Source organism: Micrasema longulum, unplaced genomic scaffold, assembly GCF_059751315.1.
Source record: "Micrasema longulum isolate JH-2025_06_02 unplaced genomic scaffold, ASM5975131v1 h1tg000015l, whole genome shotgun sequence".
Taxonomy (NCBI): domain Eukaryota; kingdom Metazoa; phylum Arthropoda; class Insecta; order Trichoptera; family Brachycentridae; genus Micrasema; species Micrasema longulum.
This window is the reverse complement of record NW_028277223.1, coordinates 365,111-389,666: the sequence shown is the minus strand read 5'-3', so window position 1 is coordinate 389,666 and position 24,556 is coordinate 365,111. Positions and strand designations below refer to the sequence as shown.

Here is a 24,556-nt window from a genome sequence, read left to right as displayed (position 1 = left end):
ATAACTAACAGCTTTATTTATTTTATCTTTATAAAACCAAACAACTTACAAATAAGCCAATTACAGGTTATTGCAAGTAGTACCTCAGTTAGTTAAAAAACATTTTCGATCATAAAACAAACAGTCATCTTATTTAATTTCTAAAGAAAATAAAAAAATACTCAAATTATTTCGAAAGCAAACGCCGCAAGTCATTGTGATTATTCGCAAATAAATATATGTTTGATGATTTTATGATTACATCAAATTATTAACAGTTCGCTATAAATATGAATTTTGCTTATAATTAGATGATATAAGAGGAATATGAAGACGAAAGTTATTCTTTAGGACTTTGGAAGAAACAATAATAAAGAGTTTGCATAGTAGTTGAGGAGAGTCATTTGAACCAGAGGCAATTTTTAATAGATAAACTATATCAGCTATTTCACGACGTTTTTGCAGAGGTAATAGGTGATGTTTTTTACCCATTTGAATATATTGATCTGATTTAAATTCAAGTTTCAACCGAAAACGCATGTACTTAACGATTTTTTTTTGAATATTTTCAATGCAATTGTACATAGGATTCCATATTTGTGATGCATATTCCCCATGCAAGGAGCGTCGAGTCAAAAACACTTTAAAAAACAAAGCAAAAAGCATGCAGTCGATAGTAAGTCATCATCATCAGTGGCGCTACAGCCCGTTGTGGGCCCTGGCTTCCTCCAAAATTTGTCTCCATTCGTCCCTGCACCCTGCGGCTCTTCTCCAGTTCGTCAAGCCAATCCCTCTTATGTTACTTTCCACATTATTCAGACATCTTAATTTTGGTCTGCCTTTGCTTCGTCTGCCTTTCAGAGTGGTATAAAGAATCTCTTTTGGGGTGCGATTATCATTCATTCTGTGCACATGACCCAACCATTGTAGTCATCTTATTTTTATGAATTGTGCAATGTTGGGTTCACCATACAATACCCCTAATTCATGATCAAACCGTCTTATCCACACTCTGTTTTGATTGACAGCACCAAATATCTTCCTAAATATTTTTCTTTCAAATACTTATACCATATTTTCATCTATTCTGGTCATAACCCAGCATTTGGCGCCAATGTAATGACCGATCTGAGGAGAGTTTTGTAAATAATGGTCTTAGTTTATCTAGTTAGCAATTTCGATCGCAGATGTTTAAATAGGCCATAATAACATAAATTTGCTGCCGATAGCCGTGCTCTAATCTCGGTACTTTAAATAATTATTATCATTAGTCATTTCAGTACCTAAATATTTAAAGGAGTTGACATTGTCTATGTGGTGTGACCCAACGTCAATTGCCTGTTGTACATAATTTATTCGTGACTTTTTTGTTTACATATATTTAGTCTTAGATAAATCGATAAAAAGTAACCACAAGTTTTATTTAAAAAACTTGTTAAACTTTATGCGCTGGACACTATAAAAATAGGTTATACGATTTTTATCAAACTGCAGTTGAAAAACCAGTCTTCCGTAAAACCAGCTGCGTTAAAACCCCGTGCCCAGTAATCCGTTGTCCCCATCTTGGTTCAGTTGGATGGAAAAACACCTCTTGCAATTGACATAATATTACAGTTTGAAAAAAACTTAATCCGTAAGTCAAACTTGTGTAGGGTGACGTAAATACGAAGTGTCTTTCGAGTAAGTTCTGTGAAACAAGTGTGATAGTGAACTTACAAGTATTTTACCGTATTTGAACTTGATCATGAACGGTAAGTTTGAAGTGGTATACTTGCGTAGATTTTAACATGTAAGTGTGCCTTTATGCACCGTTATGCAAGAATATACAAATAACATTGCATCTTGTTTTTGAAAGGTTAATTCGTTTTTTAATAAAATAAAGTTTTGTTTTGGATTATCATCACCATGGGTAAACAAACTATTTAGCAATACTTTAAATGTACCAACAATTTTGTATGCAATAGTTGAGTTTTACGCTATACAGAGTTTATCAATATTTATGTAAAAAATGTACATAGTGTTTTTTAAAAATTTTATTTTAATTTTTAATCTTGAAATAAGGCATTCATTAACATATTTTTATGTGTACTCTCTCATAATAACAATGTAAATATGTATATTTGATAAGTTATTTAACACAATTTTTTTAAACTTTCTGTTTGAATTTTGATCATTTTTTTTTCTTCATATTTTTTTTTCCCAATTCATAATATTTTTATACTGTCTTTTGCAAAATGCTATTAGCTTATACTTTTGTATTTTTAATTCATTTAACATTAAATTTACACATTTGTATCGGTTTTATAAAAAAAAGATTTCGAAAGCTTTTTTTTGTAATATGGTAATTTTAAAATTTCTTGTTGTGATGAAAATCATATGCTGCTACAGTAGTGAGTGTGCAGTTCAATAATTGTGCCGTAAATAATTTTGTATGAATTCTAATCAACAAATCTTGTCATTTTTTCCAAAATCGATTTTTTTTGCAATCTTTTTCGTTACCATCTTCGTATTTGATAAAATGTAAGTTTAGAATCCACCATTACACTTAAATATGTCATTTCGTTAACTTCGTTCAGTTTTTCAGATGCGGCGTTTTTTTCTATTTTTTTGTTCTTATATTCATGTATTTTGTTTTGTTTATATTTAGTTTTAATTAATCAATTTTTAGCCGTATAGGTATATTATAAAGATCTATTTTGAATTAATTTGTCTATTATTGTTTTATAATTTTCTCTCTACATGTAATATATTTATTTATTTGACGGACTTATGCAGTCTATTCTAACAATGGTAAATAGAATTTCTTATAATAAATACAGGCACTAATAAAATAAAATACAACTAAATAAAATTAAAACTAATAAAAAATAAATAATTACTACCCCAAGACAAGATCTGGTCTTTCTTAGTGATTTTTTAAATCTTTAAAGACTTACACCTTATATTAATGCATCGTAAGCAAAAAGTCTTATTTTAGAATATTTTAATATCTCTACAAAATATTACAAGAGCGTAAGATAACATTTAAGAAAAGGTAATAAGGAAGTTTAAAAAATAATGTGATAATTATATTATATGTTTTAATACAGGCTCAATGGAAATTAAACTTAAACCAGCCAATAACAGTTCGCGAACCTTGTAAATTACCTATATTTCAACACATCCTTCTCAAATTTTCTCAATTTTCCGCATTTTTCGCTTTGTTTTTCTATATTCACTTACTATGCCTGAGGTTCTGAGTTCGATTTCTGGCTAGGCTTACATAAAATACTTATTCGGATGGGTGATTTTTAATGTTATATTTCATAGTACCTTGATTGCATCTAAAGTGTTCTAAAGCATAAGACCGAGAATGACAATTGACCATGTTGAATTTATGAACCGGCTGGAGTTCTGTATTGTTGTGGACTCAAGGATCAAAGTTTCGAATCCCATCCTAATACAACCTGATTCCCATTTTACGCTTAAAAAATGTTCCAGAAATTGAAATATCCGGGTAAATAATTAGAACTCAAATAATATTTATCAAAAAAAAAAACTGAAGTGACTAAGAAACATTAAATTTGGAGTACACATGCATTGTTGGGTTCAAATAAAAAATAATACTTGTTAAAACCACTTGTTTAGAGTTATCTTTAAGATGGATCTGCAGACCCGAAACCGGTAGATAAAATAAAACAATTTAAACAGAATTGAAAAATTAATATAATTTAATTATTCACTAATATTTTGGTTGGACATTATGCAGGGAACCTCATTTAAACCACCTTACGATTGATCATAAGCCATTGAATGCCTAGACTCCCATAGTAAATTATAAAAGAGAATATATGCCTTTTTAAAAATATTTAATTTCAAATGAAATTATTCTCTAAGTTCAAATGACTTAAATATTTATTGTTTTATTATTTCGACACGAAACCCACTAGTAAAATATTAAAATTATCCGTGCTTTCTTTTACAGCAATATTTTTCAGTCAAACGTACCTAATGATACATAGGGCACTGCAATGGCACAGCAATTGAAATATATCAGAAATTAAGATCATAAGTCTAAAGCTTGGATGCCCACCTAGGACTATTGCAGTAAAAAAACACCTTTAAAAAAATATTACATATTGACCTTACCGGGAATAGAATTCAAGGCCCCAAGCATGAAAACAACTTCTGTTTTTCTTAATTTTATAAAAACCTTTAAATCATAAAAATCAACATCTTATCTACGTCATATTCTTAAGAAATTTGATATTAAAGTATACTTAATAATATTCCGCCGATAAAACATTGTAAAATAATATTATAAAATTTTGCTGAATTCAGGGTCATATAAGTTACCTCAATAGTATGTTATGAATATTTAAAATATTTTGTTATATAACATAGCTGACAAATCTGACCATTGAGTGATTTTTAATATACTGTCTCTCATCACGTCATTCCACAGTTCGGGGAAATAAATGAGATTTTTTTGTTTATTCAGCACTTTTTGTAGATAATTGCAGGATTTAATAAGCGAAACACATCCTTAAAATTCTTTTTTCTGTGGGTTTTTTTCAGTGAATAGTACAAATTTTTAAGATATTCACTATAAATATCACACTAACAGCACTAATTACGCATTTAAAATTCAATATATGACTTGACAGGTAGGGAAAACCTATACAAAATGATTTATATAGAAGAAAATGATATAAAATAAACATAAAATGTAATTTTTAAAATCATTTGACTAGTTTAGAAAAGCGCAATTATTTTTCTACATACCACAACTCATATATTAAATGAAAAAAAAAAACTATAAACATATAGATTTTGAACGATTTTAGTAAAACCCAACAAAAAGATCATTTTTCCCCCTATCCCTAATGAACATTTTACCCCCATGGAGAAAATAAAATGTGAGTTAAATACGATCATGCAGGTACATGAATAATATTTTTTTTTTCTTTTTTTAAAAAAGGAAATATTTGCGTTTTTATAATTTACACAAATATTTAATTTTGAGGGCCATTTTCATTGAGTTGTAAATAACTCACTATTAGAAAATGGGAATCAAGTTGGGGTAGATTGGGATTTGAACCACGGACCTTCGATCCGTGAGTCCGAGACACTAGCCACAGGACCACAACCCAATTCTAGAATATCTAAAATACCAATTTTAAAACAAAAACAAAAAAAGTCATTTTATAAGTTCGGGTTGTGGTTCCGTGGCTAGCGTCTCGGACTCACGGACCAAAGGTCCGTCGTTCAAATCCCACTCATTTTCTAGTTGAGAATGGCCCTCAAAATGAAATATTTGGGTAAATCATAAGAACGCAAATATTTCTTTTATTTAAAAAAAAAAAAAGTTTATCCATTATTTTTGGCAATATTTAATAATTACTAAATAATAGTCAAAGGTGAAGCTGATGATGCACAAAATCCCTCTGAATAAACGTCATTGAGCTAGAGAATTTTCCGATTCTTATTGTTGTTCCGTTGTTTCAACAGTTTGGGATTGAAAAGAACTATTTCATAAATTTTTTTCGACTAAATTAATGATATTGCGGCTTTCAGATATGCCTGGCCAATTTTACGCGATTTGAAAACAGACACTAGTCTTCTGAGATATTTACCCGTCTATTTTAAAGCTGAATTGTGATAAATGCTCAAGAGATACAGGACTTTTGACATCTAGAGGCTGCAGTTTATGAGTACAGTTTGAAGATAGACATACAATTTAAAGAATGTTTGTAAAATTAATTGTAATAAATTGTTTGCATTTGTAGTTTTGTTTAAATCTTAACGGATCGTTTTACCTCGAGGGATCATTTAATACAGGTCGCTCCTACTTTATATAAAACTAAATATGCATTTTTTAAAGTCTCCCTTCTTCCTTATCCTCACTAAATGCACAACCGTACTAATCCCGCCTAATTTACAACAAATATATATTTTTAACAATATTACCGTTGCACATGCACACATATACATACATTTATAAATAAAATTTCTTAACTGTTAGCTTAAGTGGTCATTAGCGGAACATATCACCAGCACAATCTCCTAATAATGTCCTTATGAACAATATTAGGAGGTTGTACATTTTGATCGAGAAGTAGATTAATCCGGTCCCGAACGTCGTGTTAATTTTACATTGTTTTTGTATCATAAGTTAGGTGTCTGTTAATTTAGGATTTGTAATTTATATCAAAGGAGATAGTGCATACTTTTTTAATGCATTTAGTTGTCGATCCCTTTAAAAGCTTGTTTGGACTTGACATTTAAAAATAATTTATGGAAACCTATTATTTATTTGAATATGAAGAACTGTTAGTTGTCACTAACACTCTAGGGAGTTAATCAATAGAGTTCAAAATTTCTAGAAGTAGCAGTCTGTTTCTTGCTAGTGTTTTATTATTTTTACAGGAATTTTTCGTAAGATAAGTGCGTTGGGTTTCGCGGTCACTGTTATCAATAAGTATCTTTTTTGGGTAATCCCGTGGAATTTCATATAAAAAAGACTTAAACTTGGGCACCTTAAAAATATGCAATAGCGGATGTGGACACAGGACATTTTTTTCCCTTCGAACCAAAGGTTTTGTATCAATCTAGAAATTACAGCGCAGTATAATAAAAGAGGCAATTGAAATAAATAAATACCCAAATAACATAAACAAAGATGGGCTGGAATTAAACTTAGCATGGTTCTCGGCACTACATACCACAAAATTGTCACTGAATTACTGCCGACTGTGACACGGGACAAAAAACTAGTACATAAACACATATTTTTTCTACGAAAACATACAGTTTACCCTGAAGATGGCTACTGCAATGGTAGTTAAAACGTCGGAACGAATTCAAGTTGCACGAGATCACCCAAAAAGATACATATTGATTCTTCGTTGGATTGAACTTATTAAGTTAAGTTAAACAAATAAAAAAACGCCGAGCGGAGAAAATCGAATTACATCGCATAAATCATCGTATATAAAGCTATATCTAGTGTCTGCTGGCTGGGTTCTAGGAAAAACATAAATCTGTTTAACGTGTCTTTTATTGAGTAAATAACTTGAGTTTTTTTACTGACTTTTCTTGGTGGAACTGCATTTTAATTATAATAAGAAAATTACTATATAGTTTGATTACACTTTTATTTATAAATTTCGTCGCGACGAAACCCGGTCACTGGTAAAAAAATTATAAAATAATTATAAATAAAAGTGGAATACTATAAAGTATTTTTATTATGATGAGTAAATAACAGTTACAGTAATAATTGGTTTGGGTCTCACCCGCGGCAAGCGTCTATAATAAAGGCTTAGCTGATTATTCTATTAACTAAAAACTACAATTGTTGTAAAGTTATGCCGAAAAATGCAAAATCATCTTAAAGGAAATGTTAAACTACAAAACGACAATATTTCCTACAGTTAGACAGGCGCCGTGTCGCACTCGGTTAGACTGCCAACTGTAAACTTGGCATCGCTAGTTTTATCGCCGACGGTTATTATAAAAAACGTATTTTTCCCTCAATTGGTCTGGGTATTGTGATGTGGAAGAAGCTTTTATTAAGCGGTTGAGAAAACAAGGCTGAATACGTAGAAAAAAAAAGTTCTGATATATTTTTTTGTATGACTTCTTTCCGTATTTTTTCTTCCCACCCGCTAACAAACCTAAAAAATAAAGGCTTTGTAGGTTATTCCTGAAAAAAAAACTAAGCAAAAATAATAATGCAGTACTAACACATTACAACAGAGATGGAGAACATTTTAAAGAAGGATGGAAGTCTAGGCATCTACCGGGCTTATGACCTGTCAGTGGCTGGTTCAAGTGATAACTTTATTTATTTATTTAACACTTTATATACATATACAATATATATACATATAAGGGCGGGCATATTGCCTTAAGGCAATTTCTTCCTACCTACCCATACCGTTCAGTTTGAGAAAATTATAAATACATGGACTTATTGAATCTTACAATTTTATACAAAAATTAAAAGCAAAGATTACCAAAAAAAATATATAAAAAAAAATATTAACACTATACTATGAAGAGGAAAGGTGATAGGAAGGAAAGAAGAAGGATAAAGGAACAATTTAAATAATTAGATAGGGACATTTTAATCTGGACTTAAATTTAAATAAAGAAGGGGCGTCTCTAACCTTAGTGGGTAGATTATTTCACAATCGAGCGGCTATAACTTTGAAAGAGGAGGCAAGAAAATTAGAGCGATGACAGGGTATTAAAAGGGTTCTCTCGTTCTCACTTTACACACTGTGTAACATTCACCGTTCTGCCTTAATTAGAAAATCCATATCTGTTTGATTGAACAAAACATTGTTGAATCAACTAACTGGTAAACGAAGAAGTATAAAAATTGGAAAATTGTTTTCAGGCGTTGCCTAGTGGGCTAATTGGTTTAGCCGGATGAATCTCACCAACATTATTTCAATTTTATTTATTCATATATATGTACATTACAAAATGGAATATTTTAATTCATACATATAGAAATAATGTTAAATTAGGTATATATAAAAAAAACACATAATTTTACACAATATCAAGAGAATAATATGTTTAAAAAGTAAGAGAATCTTGTAACGAAAAACGTGAGAGACGTGAAAAATGTCAATGTCCAAAGTAATATTGTTCAACATAGAGATAGCCCTTCCAACAGGCATAACTATTGGCAGGTTGGTCCTGTATATTGGAATGTGAAACAGTCTATGCTGACGCTGGCGCTGTCTAAGGTAATTATCCGGAACATAAAAGCTAATGCTCCGCATAATTTCAGGGTAGTCAATAATACCGCGCAACAATCGAAAGAAGTGCGTGGTTAAATACACATTCCTTCTAGTCTTCTATTAAAAAGGTTTCAGCTCCTTTACTTCCCTAAAGTAAACAGATGGAAGAGTTGAGAAAAAGTGATTTTTTAAACATGGGCAGAATGGTGAATGTTACACAGTGTGTAAAAAGGGGACTTAAACCAGCCAAAAACAGGTCACAAGTCATGTAAATGCTTAGACTTCCATATTCCCTTCTTAAAAAAATTTTTCTTCTCTGTTGCCACAAATTTAGTTGACACTTAGTTATTTTTTTGTATAGGTTAGTTTCATATGATATTATGTGAAACGCATATTTTAAAATCATAAGAAAATGAGAGCCTTTAGTATTGTCACTGAATTTTCAATGTAAATAGTACTATCAGTTTCCAATCCTAGATAAAACATTTGCATACTTTATCTGTAATTCATAGGAAAACAAAGATAAACTTTATTATTTTGTAATCCTCACGGCCGACATCACGTTTCTAGGAATCACAATTGTTAATCCTTACAGGACAGGTATGATAAATTAATATATTTAATATTTGATAATTACTTTTATAAAAATATACAAGTGAAAAATAATCATTTCTCGCTTAATTACAAATAGCATATTTGGAAAAAGTGATGGTAATATTGCTTCTTGTATTGTGACTGTGGACTGCAGTAAAATGAAAGGTGTTGCCGTTGCTTCTCCGTAGATATTTATTCTTGTATGTTAAATCTTGTGTGCCTGTGATGTCACTCTAGTCTACATACAATACAAGACTTGATTTCTTACTTTTTTTTTATGGTGAAATAGTATTTTTTGTGAAATTCAATTATACGTTTTCACACCGGATTTGGTAAGTTAATTTTGTAAAACTATGCTGGATTTTAAAACAAAAAACATTTATCCTCGCTACGAGAAGAATGAATGTTTTCTAATAGAGCAATAAATCTGTATAAGAGAGAGCTCATGAACTCATAACAAAAAACAAGACGCTGTTTTGTGGCTAGTGTTTGTGTTAAACAAATTCAGTCAGTTATTGGCTGCGATGAGGGATGCACGCATGTAAAACGAGCGGCAAATTTATGATTTTTTAAATTAATTTTACTATCATCATCATCATTCCCTTTCTGCACCTATGCATAGGGCTCTGCATTGGTAAACGAAACGCAGCGTATCTTGATCATTTTCTGATACATTAAGGTAAGATGATCAGTCTTATGCTTCAGGTACCAGTCCAGGGACTATGAGATATTCTAGTGTCAAAAAACCCTTTTAAATCAATATTTTAAATCAACCATGTCGGGAATCGAATCCGAGACCTCTTGCATAGTACGCAAACGCGCTGACCACTACATCACGAGGCCGACTATTTTAGAATAATAGGGCTGAATTGTACGTTTATTTAAATAAATAATGGAAATTTTATATTTTTTTCAAATGTCTAAACTTTAGAATTTTCCGTATTTGACTTGTGGTAACACGATATTTTTTTATTTTTTTTTTATTCGCTTATTTATTAATTTGCTTATGCATACAAAGTTTATATTTTGTACAATACTTATTTTTCACGAGTTTGGGTCCGTTCCTTCATGATTTTTTTTTATTTTTGTAACTAAGGTCTTCAGAAAGTTAATGTATCTTTCCGTAGTGGCTTCATTTTTTATTACTTCTCTGGATTTTCAAAAATTGGCCGTATTGTGCGCACATTTGTTTGCAGGTTAATCTCTCGGCATCAAACAAAGGACGATCGCGTAATATATGAAGGACGTCCTGAGAGCTGAGTCCATCGCAAGGGCAGCAATCATTATCTCGTTTTTGAAATCTATGAAGATATTTTCCCAGTATCTTTGCATCCTTTAAATGTTTGAAAAACGATTTCGTTATTTTGAGTGTATCGCTTGATAAATATATTTTTTTCCAAGTGTTAAATGATTTTTCTTGCACGATTTTTTTAACGTATGGCATGGGAATGTGGTAGGGAGAGTTCTCATTTTGGAAGCTTTTTTCGCTAATTCATCCGCTCGCTCATTTTCTATGTTACCATAACAGGATGTTACATCACCGCGCGCTAAGGAATTATTTAGCGTATTTTTTTAAGAGTTAAATGCAGAAAAGTGTTGGTACTGCAGGGATCTGCGTGTCTCATGAAACACAGCAATAAATAATAAATTATGTCAATTTTTTTCAAAACTTTTAATTTATACAAACCATACGACAGATAAAACTACATGTAAATACATTATTTTAACGGTGCACGTAATAAATATGCGGATGTCCGTTACTCTTATCAAATTTCAATCAGATTTGTGATCAATTTTGATGTTTTTTACTGCTAATAAAATATGGTCCAATATGTCAAAATGTTGGAATTCGTAATATAGTCTCGAATAAACAATTAATCAATGCAAACTCCCTTTTTTCACGTGGGAATTGATGTTATCTTATAATGAATAAAATATACCGGTTACATTTGCTCCATTAAGTGTACTAGAACCTTTTCAGTTTATGATAAACATTATTATCATAATCTTAACAAACAAAATTTCTTCTTGCGCATTAGAGTTCGTAAGATGTAAAGAAAATTTGAAATAAACATTTCAGTTTCAATGTTTTCTATAAAACACGTTTTAGAAAGAGATAAAATTTAGTAGTTTGTTTGAGGTCAGACTCTTTGGAAGGCATTTTATACTTCTCAAAGATTTAAGCTTTAATCAACTGTTTATGTTTTTATTGAAAGAAGTGAAGGTAAATATATTTTCATGAAATTTTCATTGTAATAATAAATGAGACAGATATTTAAATACTCAAATGTTTTGATAGGATTGTGGATTTTATAGTATCGTTGATTGAAAATTGAAATACATTTATGGACGCACTGAAACTCAAAATCTATATGTTAAATATTAATTTGTGATAATCTATGTTAAAAATAAATTATTTTTACATGTGTTTATTTTATATGAAATTATCATTCATTGTCATAATTCTCTTTTCGCATTGAATAGTGCATAGATCATGTAAATTAGTAAACCAACTGCAGGGTAATACACTTTAACTACTAGTACCTAAAACGCTAAGTCTGAATCCTTTTGAGGTCACTCTTTCGTTTCGTAAGTAAGTTTATATCTCATATGGACATCCATCTTACTTTAACGCAATGAAAACCGTATTTTGCTAAGCTTCCCGCTGAATTAAAATAAAAAGTCCCATTGGATTCGGAACACTGTTGTTTTTCTATCTTTGCGCCTTGACAAAGGAACCGTCGGCGTCGCGTCGTGTTCTGATATCGGTTGGCAATTTAGTTTAAATTAAGCGATTTTACGCAATGTTTAACCCAGATTTTTTTATTAAAATAAATTATCGGAAAAGCAAACAAACATTCATTCGTAAAATAACGTACTTTATTCTAAAAGTTGTACTGAATTAACATTACTTTATATTTCAGGGAAAATGATTTCATTAGGAGTTGTTATATTATTGCTTGCTGCGGTTTGCCAAGCACAAGTGCCATTCTTTGGAGGATGTTCCAAAACCATAGTCCCAAAACAAAATTTTGACGTCACTCAGGTATGTAAATAGATTATTTCTTTATAAAATTTAATAAATTTCCCAAATACTTGGTTCATTACCCAGAGGCATTGACTTATTAATGATTACTTATACATTTTTTAAATTTTGCAATATGAACACATATATATTAAGAACAAACAAAAAACATTTTAGCATGGGTTTTTATCTGTAAATAAATCACAAAATAAGCAAACCAACTCTAATTTATAAAATTAAGCAACGGTTTGATATTACTGCCAGCGTCGTAGCTGGGGGTGCAAGACAGGCGTGCGGCTACCAGAGGCGCACTTTGCAGACCCACAGCCATCTTTTATTTTTTCTTCTTAGAAAAGAAGTCATGAGGGCGCAAAATCAAATGTTGTCAGGGGCGGTCATGACTCTGGCCACGACGCTAATAACTGCATTAAAATAGTTTCGTATTTTTGTACAGGTTATAACATTTTTTTTATTAATATCGCGAAAGAAGCGTATATTTAGGTATATATTTATTACCAATGAATTTTTATAACACTAGTGCATTTGAAAATGAATACGGAGTGTCCTCTTAGGTTAGCTTTTATCTTATATGTCTCAGCCTGTTCTCAGGTGGAGATTTTTTGTATTTTAAATTTTACGTAGTTATATTAATTTTAAGAAATTATTATTTTTTAAACTACAGAATTATAAAATAAATATCAAGTACAGATGATCATAAACATGTTTATATAATGTCATTTGAAAATAAATGATATAGTTATATGAATTAGAGAAACAAATAATAATATATGTATCAATTACCTTAAGATACCTAAAGATTTTACCGTGGATAATAAAGCATTAATTGATGGTGTGGTGCTTACATGTATTCATCGAAAAAATCTCCCGCTAGACTATTTATCTAGCAAAACTTGCTAAACACCATTTATTTATTATTTAGCTAGTTTATTTTTAAAAAATATTTTATTTATTACACCAATCAACTAAATACGTTTTTAAAATAAATAATAATTTTTTCCTTTTTTTGCACCACAACAGTTCAGACGACATAATTACAGTGGAAAATCACAGCAAAGATCACACAGATTTGAAAAAAATCATATAAAATATCTGTCTTCTTACCGGGAATCGAACCCGAAAGTGCGTGAGTCAAGCGTCATGAAATATAAACGACGATCAACATGCATATATTTGAGTGAGAATAATATAGTAATACACAAATAATTCCTCTGTTACTTGTTACCAAAGAAACGACACTGACTGTCAGTGTTTTTATTTATGCGCATAAACGATAATTTATGAATAGAATTATGAATCTGTTTAGTTTGTCACAGTTGCAGTGGAATTATGGCATTTTCTCAATTAACACAACGGCATTTTTCAGCCTAGCATCGCGTTTGATCATGACCGGAGTCTGTTAGACAACTAATTGTGAGGAAAGAAATTACCCACGAATTGATATGCCATTGACTTTACGCTTGTGACGTGTATTTTAAGTAATATGTTTTACGATAAATTCATAGTTTTTTTTTTCAGTATCTGGGTACCTGGTATGAACAAGAAAAATATTTTGCAATATTTCAATTCGGAGGGAAATGTGTTCAAGCAAAATATTCTTCAACAGATGGAAAAACTGTACAAGTTAACAATCTTCAGTATCACATTATGTAAGTATACCAAATATTGATTATCAGAAGGAGGTGTCAAAAATGCTGACATTTGTCGTCTTGACATTCCGTGTTGAAGGCTTGTATTCAAATAAAATAACATTTGTAACGTAAAAGCAAATACATTGTATTGTAGAACGTAAAATTTTCTTTTGAATGACGTATAAGCTTAACCATTGTGTATTACTTCTAGTGCTTATTTTTAAATTTTTAAAAAACAGACACAACTTATGTTAACATCCAATAGATAGCTCAATATTGCTAGCACCATGGCAAATATGATATAAATCAACAATATTTGAGATGGAATAATTGAAGGAATAACCTCTTAGATTTTCAAATATGGGCAAAATGGTAAATAGTATACAGTGTGTAAAATAAAACCTGACAATGACAGGTCATAAGCACTGTAGATGCCTAGACTATACTAAATTCCTTCTTTCAAAATGATCTTTATCTCTGTTGTAATGTGTTAATTATAATAACAAAAAGTAATAATCACTCGAGATAACGAAGTGAAAGATATATTTATAAAATATGTGAAGAAATGTCTGAAAATATTATTTTTCTTCTCAAAAAAACACTGTTTTCAACAACAACACAACAACAACAACAAACCATCACGCCGTTTCCCCGTAGGGGTAGGCAAAGAGGATAGAACGCCATAACACTCTATCTTGGCATACAGACCTCGCTTCCTCTACATTCATACATCTTCTCATGCACGCACGCCGATTATTCCTACTTTTGACATGTCCATCTTCAAGTATTTGATGGACTTGATCGTGCCATGTCTTTCTCGGTCTTCCTCGTTTTCTGTATCCATCAACATTTGTATCGGAGATCCTTTTAGCCGTTCTTTCGCTGTCCATTCGCTCTACATGTCCAAACCAACGCAGCACCCCTGTATTGATTCTGTCAATAATGCATGTCCCAGCCTTACACACTTCACGGATCTCGACATTTGTGCACCTATTGAATGTTTTTTTAAAAATATTTTTTTATTTATTTACCTTTTTGTACATAATGTTAATTGTACATTGGCGGGCTTATTGCCAAATGGCAATTTCTTCAAACCAACCAATAAAATAAAAGTTTTATTTTTATAATTCAAGTTAAAACATATTTAATAGAAAATAAAAATAAAAAAAGCTGACGACATATAAAAATAGAAATGAACTTGAATTATAAAAATTAAACTTTTATTTTATTGGTTGGTTGGTTTGAAGAAATTTAAATTTGGCAATAAGCCCGCTAATGTACAATTAACATTATGAACAAAAAGTTAAATAAATAAAAATAAAAAGATCTATCCCAAAGAATTCCAAGTTGTGTGATGAGTTTACTAATCTACACATTTAGGAAATTGGGACTTAAAAACGAAAGTTGCTCCCAGAAGATTTGATAAATAGCAGATTTTAACTTTTGGTGACATGGTTGGGAACATGAAAAGAAATTGATTGCAATAGAGAAGGGACATCACTTATATCATTTAGTATTTTGAAAATTAATATAAGCTTCATCTCAGTTCTACGTTTTTCCAATGAAGACAGATTAAGAGATTGCTCTATTTCAAAATACCAATAATTACCCTTTTGCAATCTGAGCAACCATGCTACTTTTTTAAGAAAACGGTGTTGGACAGACTCAATACTCAGAGAAGCATATTGTAGATGGGGTCAAAGTAGTGAGCAGTAAAAAGAGTTATGATTGTATTAATATTTTTAAAGTACGCCGTCGTTCTATTCATAAAAGTTTGAGGTATTTTTGTGTATGTTGTTATAGAAAAATATTCATGTTAAAACCCAATGGGCGTTAAGAAATATTGTATTACAAGTCAAACGTGACATAATCGTTTTCAAAACTTGAGAATAATAAAATATTGTAAATAAGTTGAACTTTGTGTTTAGCGCATTTTTTAAAAGTCGCGTTGTAAAAACCTGTCAATTTTTTGTACGTTACACAAACTCTTTTACACTTAAAGTCTAATGAGTGTAGAAGGATGCGTGATATATATTTATTGACATTCTTTGGGTATCAAGGTTGCGTGACAAATATTATTTGAAAGAAAAGACGTTGCGGTTATTTGTTAAGTTTTTTTTGGTATGAATGTTGAATCTAATAATAAAAGTGTCAGATTATACACTGACCTTACGTAATATCTATTTTTATTTTTTTATTGAATAATATAATTAACACATGTTTTTTTATTATACGCAATCTATTTTTTTTTTGAAATGTTAAAGCAGTTATTTTTCAGAAAAGAGACTAGGTCTTCTGCTTGGAGAATAACTTACACAATTTAATTTATTTAGTAATTTGAAATTATATTATTTCGAATACACATGAAAAAAAAATTAAAAAATTACACAAAATAAAAAGAATAACAGAAAATAATTATACATTTATAACAATTACAATCGAAAGCTGTTTTTAATTGGGTTCAAAAAATTTGTTTAAATTTATTTTGAATTTATATACTGATATATTAGTATTAATATTTTTAAGTAATTAAATAGGGTAATTTAAATGGGCATTATTTTTTTTTTCGTTGTTATTTGATTTATTTTAAGCAATAACCGCCATTACAAAAACATATATTTACAAAACATGTATGTATGTTATTAAATACAATGTCAAAAAAAACTTAGCCTACTCTCCTATCACTCTAGTTATAACATAAATATAATTAAAATAAAGTACTCAGAATTTTTTTTTCGTTTAATACGTTCATTAAAAAATATCGCCTATAAAGCAAACAAATTTGTTTATATTTAAAAAAAAGTTTTATTTATTTATTAATTAATACCATTACTAATACTACTTAATATTAATTTATTTATTCTACATTCATTTATAAGGAACAGAGACAGTGTTTAAAGCGACACAATCAGGAACGACCCATGCCTGTGAATTTGCCCTGACTCGCTAGAAAATCTGTCTTGAGTCGGGGCACTTGTAATGTATGCATAAACATACATACACAAATATACATATACGAGTCGCATGTAAAAATTCATATTATATTTTATACATACATATTAAGTTTATACATATTACTATCATACTACATATCATTAATATTCTATTTATTATATTTCTTATTACATTTATTAAATATCATTCGATAATATCAATATATCCTATAAAATAAATAATAGAATGTTTTATCAAATTATAATTATTATTTGCTATTGAAGTTCTTTGTAGTTGTTCAGAGTGAGAAAATATACATCGATTCCAGAAAAAAACTTTTATAAAAAATGACAAACCTGGGTAATGATAGATGCAATTTTCTCAGTGCGTTCAGGGTTATCTATAACGGAAGAGGGTATCAGTAATAGTCAATAGTTTTTAATGCTGCATTTTTAAAAATCTTTTCAATTCTAAAAATGTTATAGAAATATTGTGGTCACCATGGTGTGGAGCAATATTCAAGGATACTGAGAACATGTTAAAAGAATAATGTTTTTATTGTCCGAAAATTGTAAAAAGGCTTACAAACTATTATTATAAAGCTGAGTGTTTTGTAAGTCTTGCGTACTGTCTTCTCTATAATATATTATGTTCTTTACATTGTGTAAATTTTTTTTCTAAATACACCCTCAAGTAACAAATACAGACTACTTTTGACATTTTGCATTCATTTATATGATAACAAGAGGTTTTATCATTGTGTTTCTAGTAAAGGCTGTACATGAATTGTACTCATCTGATTTGTATCAAAATTGTTTAATTAGAAATAACAAATAAAAAAGACAGTACTATTTTTGAAAACTGTTCTCAAAAGCAATAAAGTATATATCACTTACATTTTTATAAGCTATAGAAAACATTGAATACGAAATGAATTAAAAATTATACCAGGATTACCTGTCCTGATTTCAATCTTTGCAGAAAATAACATACTTCATTCTGTCAAGTTACAATACTTAAAAAAGGTTCATAATTCAAATTAACAAGTTGGTAAAAACGAGATTTAAGATTGAGAGTAAGTCAATATTTTTTGTATTTTGATTGATTTATCAATTTTTCTGTTTTTTTGTTGTTTTGTTATCTGTTATATTGTTTCTTTCTCATTTGATATTTTTACATATTGAAGGTTGTGTTTCTGGCTAATATTAAGGCAGAATAGTTAGTAAAAGCCAAAATAAATTTTAACAAATATTCAAACAATAAAAAAAAGACTATTTTAAAAGGAAACATGAAATTCAATGTATTTACAGTGCTTCTAACAATCTAATCAAATGAGGACATCTAGAACAGGATGCATCGGATCTGTGGCTTTGTGGAGCTCAACAAACCATGACCTTATTTTGTCTCGCGTATCTGACAAGCTACACCAAAGACAAGCCAAAGACAAATAGCAAAAAGACAGCATGATTTCTGTCACTGGCCAAATCTGTAATTTTGATATGGGGAAGTAGCAGCATTATAACACCAGTATTAGTTACCCTCTGGTGTTTTGATTTCAGAACTGGTCGCCCATCGTCTATCCAAGGAACTGCAACTGCTGTGGGTGCTCCCAATGAAGCTCGACTGCAAGTCGTCTTTCCATCCGTACCATTCCAGATACCAGCTCCTTACTGGGTTCTAGATACTGACTACACTTCCTACGCTGTGGTCTACTCGTGCAACGATTTCGGGTTCTTCAACACAAGTAGGTCCTTTAAATGTTTATAAGTAATAAACCGCCAGAATTGAATAAAACACATCGGGCCCGTGAACAACTATGATAAATGTGATATTAAACATGTCAAGAGCAATGATTACATTGGTATAATAAAGAAAACTAGGTTACAAAACGCCTAACATTGTTCAAGTTAAACGGAAGTTCCGTTACTGTATTTTCTATAATAGTTAAGACTTTTTAATGCAACTTCTGTAATTTTGTAAAAAAAAATTTTTTTTTTAAATAATGTCTTAAAACTGCGTAAAGGTTTGTTTATAATAATATGGAGGTATATTAAAAAAAGTTATTAATGGAAGAATGAGTTTATTTCAAAATAAAACGTGAGACTCTTTTTACTAAATAAACAAACTTTACTTAGCAGATAAGTTTTTTTAAGGTATATTTAATAATAAAATGAATTTATAAAAAAATGTAAATGTGAAATTTCTTAAAGTACAGGGTAGAATATAAAATAAGTAGTAAAGAAATATCACATATAAAGTTAGTGGAATGTGTCAAATAAAACAAACAATAAAAATATTGTCTTTACTAAAGTTAAATCAATAAAATAAACATTGATTTTAACCACTAATTTTTATTTTTTTTCTACTGACCGGTTTCAAAGCTACACAAGCTTTTTTTATCAAGGTATAATTAACTAATGCAGTAAATTACCATTACAGACTGCAATGTTGTGTGTTTGTTGTGCAATCCCATAAATGGCCATTCTGCCGGTCAGCTCTTCTATCGCGTGACCAGTAGTTTTTATTTCAGCCGCTAGGGGCACTGCGGGTGTGATAGCTAGTACCGGCGTTCACAGCAAAAAGCTTGTAATAATACATAAAAACAGATACAGATTAAAATATTTGGCCGTTGGCAGATTTGGCTGTGGACTATATAATTTTTCATTGGTAAATATTTGTTTACAAGGGATTAAGAAAGCTTAAAACAATAATTATTCAAATATAAATATTAATTTTTGTAAACGTCAAACTACACCTAGCGGCATAGTTACGAAACTCTTCGTAATACAGAGATGCTCTGATAGGAATACGTTTTCGAAATATAATAAACGTCAGTTCATATTGTTTGGTCAGTTCATTGAGTATAACAGCGGGATTTTAGAGTTTTAGTGGACTGTGTGGAATTTTTACTTACTTTTAATGTTTTTCCAATTGTTTCTTATATGAAGCACTTCACTATTGCTGCAGCACGAATACCGGTATCGTGTAAATGTTGTAGATGATGATGAACTGTACAATTTAGTATATTTATAACACACTAAACTTCACTTTGTACAAATATGCTGACGCAGTATATGATAAAGATTTATCAGAGAGGTGACTTTTCACATGTGACTTGCTCACAGAACAGTAAAAGCAACAAGAGGTTTGAAATAGGAAGGATTTGGGAAGGAAAGGAATATTTACAGTCTTGTATGAGTTGCCAGCATAGACTTAAGAATAGTCCAGAAACCGCATACGCACATCAAACAGAAGGCGACTCAACTACTCATAAATGAATAGGTTTACGTTTTGACCCATTGGTTTCTTTGTAGACGTTGCTCAGTACGCAACTCCTGATTTGAATTCAACTATGCTGTATGGTGTCCTTTTGAAGTGCAGAAATACTGCTAGGATCTTAAATAAACGGGATGAAATCACATTTCATGTAATTAGCAAATGAATGTGTATATAACAAATGTATTACTTACAAATTGAATTATTTTTCCATCTATCAGATTATAGAAGAAACAAAATGGAAATTTCGTTAGTGTTTCCAGGGTAGTAAATTTTTTACCCTACTTTGCTTATCAAATGAGTGAATTAATGAAACTGGGATCTCAGATTAAACAACTCTGTGGTGGACATTTGACCGAAATTATCTTTAAAACATCAAATATTATTTAAAATGATATAAAAATGTCAGTTTTATGCTAAATAAATTTTGTTTTATTTTTTAAGTTTGAAGTTCATTAATTCAATTACTTTCATTAAATGACCCTTTACTTATCTACTCTGTTGTGTCAATCAATGTTTCCGCGTGCACAATAAAATTTTAGAGCAATCAACATATTACTTTTTTTTACCTTACATTTGTGTTATGTTTTTTTTTTCCCCCATCAAGCAACATTATTCGGCGACTTCATGAATGCGAGCGGCGAAAGTAAGGCGGAGTGGGGGAATTATTGGACACAGTCCGATGTATTCAAATATGATTCTACGCTTCTTCTGGAGTATTCTTAATTCTATGACGTCAGTTCATATTATTTTTGCATTCCCCAAAATCCATCGAAAATAAATAAATGTGTCTAAATTGTAAGGAATTGAAGGGAATTATCAGATTGGGATCCACCAAAAACGAATGCTGATTGTTAACGTTAAAATGTAAGCTTTTTGCGTACCAAAATAATGACCATGATTACACCAAAATATGACATATATAAAATATGCCATAAGTGATATATTAGATATTAAAATACATTATCTAATCTTATCTTGGATTCAACAAGGCTCTTACAGAACGTCTTATAATACCATCAAATTAATATAACAGTTCTGAATACATGTGATTTTTAATTTCATTTTCAGAATTCCTCTGGCTGTTGACGAGAGATCGAAACGCTCCAGTTACTGTGATGCAGAAAGCCTACCAAATCCTGGACAACAATAAGATTAGCAGGGCATTCCTTATTAGGACCGACCAGCAAAATTGCCCGGCTTGAATGTTTGACCAAGTGAAATTACAATATCATAAATAGTCATAAAAGTGCTATAAAATACGTATTTTTCTAATCAATGGTTATCAAAACGATTCGAACCAAAACGCATTTTTTATTTCAAATGAACAGCTGGTAACTTTTGCAAATAATATGTTACACTTGTATAAAGACTTATCCATGCTTTAAATTATTATTTATCAATGGTTCTGTCACAGCCCCATTTGTATAAATAAATTGTCACAATTATTACCGTATTATTATGGTTATTTTATTTTTTACCTTAAACGGATTATTGCATTGTTACTGATCAAAGGAACATTATTTTTAAAAGCTTTCCTCTACAAATAATAAAGGGTTAAAAGTAAATAATATGGAAATATTTCACATTAGGAAAGCTTTAAAAAAGAAGGTTCCTTTGATCAACAACCAAACAAACTTCCAATATAGTCATTTATACGATGTTTCACTGTAATGGTCACCCTATTAAACCTATTAAGCTTACCCCCTCCCTCCATCCCCTATACTTTTAAAAAAAATCTCAAACAAAAGAATATTTTCATAATTTAATCAGTGCATATTTGTCCTAATTAGTGCATGTGCTTATTAAAATGCATGTCGTGTTGGTTTTATATTTTTGTGCAACAACTATGGTGAAGGTGTATAGTGGGTTTTGCATGTTGGTTTACATGTTGGTTTACATGTTGGTTTAATTGGTGTCCTGACGAAGAGACGGGTACGTCTCGAAACCGGTTGACATAAAAAAGTCGGTAAGTGGTTATATACAAATATTTAATAACATTTATTAAAAATTTACTACTTTAAATTACGTCACAAGTTCTCCTAATTCAATCAATGATAGTAATGTTATTGATCCAACTCACCGAAGAGAACTAGTGACGTCACGCGTGGATTAAATATAAACTACAAAACTAAGAGAAATCGTCGCGATGATAATACTTAAAACTAAAAATAATAAATTTGGCTTAGTTTTATTAACAAAAATATATTATAAAAAATAAAATAAAAACACATAACGTCCCAACTGTAATTTAATAGAGTAAGTTATCTTTAGTTGTCTGTAAAGTAAAATCAAAATTTCTCTATAAAAAAAATATTCAAGTAATTTTTTTATATAAATTTAATACTTAATTCATATGAATTTTTTCAATTATCTACGTAAAAGAAAAAAAAAACATTTTTTGTGTACATAATGGGGAGTGACGTCTTACAGTAATTTGTTCATTTAATTTTTTATTCTTCATATTTTAGTATAACATATAAACATGCTAAATTATTAGAAATAACTGACAGATATTTCCAGTTTATATACCAGAAAAATCGGTTTTACTTTAAAGACGATTTAAGATAACTCCGTTATCCTTGATTTTAATTATAATAGTAGGTAATTAGTAAAAGATCTTTAAGAATGTTGGGTTTCATTATCAAAACCATTAAAGATTTCAAAGATATTGGTGCACTTAATATAATGTACACGTCACTTGTAAGAAGCATTTTGGAGTACAACTCTACAATCTGGGCTCCTCATTATTCTAGGCACCAATATTGTATTGAAAAGGTCAAAAATAAGTTTTTATGATTTATTAATTTCAAATTAGGTGTTAGTATTGAATTTTAAAATTATATTTTGTTACTGTTTATTTTGAAATTATTAAGACTAAGCGATAGGAGAGTTATAACTGATTTATTAAATTTATATAAAATAATCCATTCTATGTTTGACACCCCTGCAATTTTATCACTAATTAATTTTAATGTACCGAAAAGGACAACTCGGCAAACCTACCAATACTGTGGCAACAATACTTCGACATCATAAGGTAAAAATGCAGTCATCAATAGACTTCACTCTCTAGGCAATGAGTACCAGGACGTTGGTGACTGATTTCACATGAAATTTAGTACATATTGAACGGCTCTTCTCCTGTATTTCATTGGTAATAGTTCTAGGTAACTATTTGTTACTATTGTTAAAAAATATTTGAAATTCTTTATTAGTACAATATTTGAGTTTGTCCAAATGTTAGTAGACAAAAAACTGGATTTCTCCCCCCCGGGAATCATTAACCTTTATTGGTGTTTTTTTTTTTCTTTTTTCGTTTCTTTTCTTGAATTAATTTATGAGTACAAAATATATCTCTTCATCATTTTTTTTAAAATCATCATACATTTTTATACATAAATATATACTATTTACCTAAGTATTAGTTTTAAATAATAATACAATTATATTTTTTATTTTTTCGTTTAATGTTATTCAAAATTGTATTCTTAGTTTTTTTTTTACTGGTTCAAAGTATTTCTAATACCAAATTATCTTTTTTTATCGATAATTCTATAACCGGTAATATTTTATTCTTTTATAAATTTTATCTATTTTAGACTTTCTTAATTTGTTAATTAATAAATTTTAAATGCTCTATATTACTTATAATTATGCTTACATGTAATTTATTTAATTGTATTTGTAACTAATATGTAAAAGGCACTAAGTGCCGTTTATTTCAATAAAATAAAATATTCTCTAAACTACTTCGGTGACTGTTTTTATAGTCATTCATAATTATTGTAAATTATATCAGCTATCTAAGTTAAACATTAATGACACTGTTAAAAAGATAGTATTTTTTGTTAGCTACAGATCTAAATAAATCATTTAATATTATAAATATAGCGCCATCTATCTTGAGCTGGCATAAGCTTACATATTTGAGATTTGAACTTTATGTAAAACTTCAGCAAAAAGGCAGCTAATTCTCAAACCATTGCGCATTGGTGAGGTGTTCATTAACGTAGCAAACATTAATGACTTTTTTTATATAAACGATGCTCGGCTTTGTTTTTGGTAAATAGTTTTATTAATATTTACAACTCGTTTGAAAATGGCCTTCAAAATGAAATATTAGGGTTAATCATAAGGACGCAAATATTTATTTTTCCATTAAAAAAAATGATATCAAAATCTTATGAAAACTTCTAAAATAAATTTCATACAGGAAACAGGAGAGGCGTACAAGTTTGGATTTTGTCAAAAGGAAGAGACCATTGCAAAAGACTGCTGCGAGACATTGCATATATTAATATACTTTTAAGCCTGTTGTCCAGATGTTTATGTAATCATTTTTATTTTTAGCATTCTTT

At 29.8% G+C, this 24,556-nt stretch overlaps 1 protein-coding gene across 4 annotated transcripts; it reads left to right on the top strand.

Moving 5' to 3' along the window:
* Nucleotides 1-1,469: 1,469 nt before the first annotated feature.
* On the top strand, nucleotides 1,470-21,651 carry LOC148285668 (apolipoprotein D-like). 4 transcript variants are annotated; one of them, XM_088241144.1, is made up of 5 exons: nucleotides 1,470-1,730; nucleotides 12,236-12,357; nucleotides 13,873-14,003; nucleotides 18,479-18,663; nucleotides 21,267-21,651. In XM_088241144.1, exons 1-5 carry the CDS (start codon nucleotides 1,724-1,726, stop codon nucleotides 21,398-21,400), a joined length of 579 nt encoding a protein of 192 aa, XP_088097270.1. In that variant the 5' UTR covers nucleotides 1,470-1,723; the 3' UTR covers nucleotides 21,401-21,651. The 4 variants fall into 4 exon arrangements, with proteins under 4 accessions (XP_088097270.1, XP_088097420.1, XP_088097485.1 ...); XM_088241294.1 differs by lacking the exon at nucleotides 1,470-1,730 and adding an exon at nucleotides 8,767-9,317; XM_088241359.1 differs by lacking the exon at nucleotides 1,470-1,730 and adding an exon at nucleotides 9,464-9,643.
* Nucleotides 21,652-24,556: the final 2,905 nt, after the last annotated feature.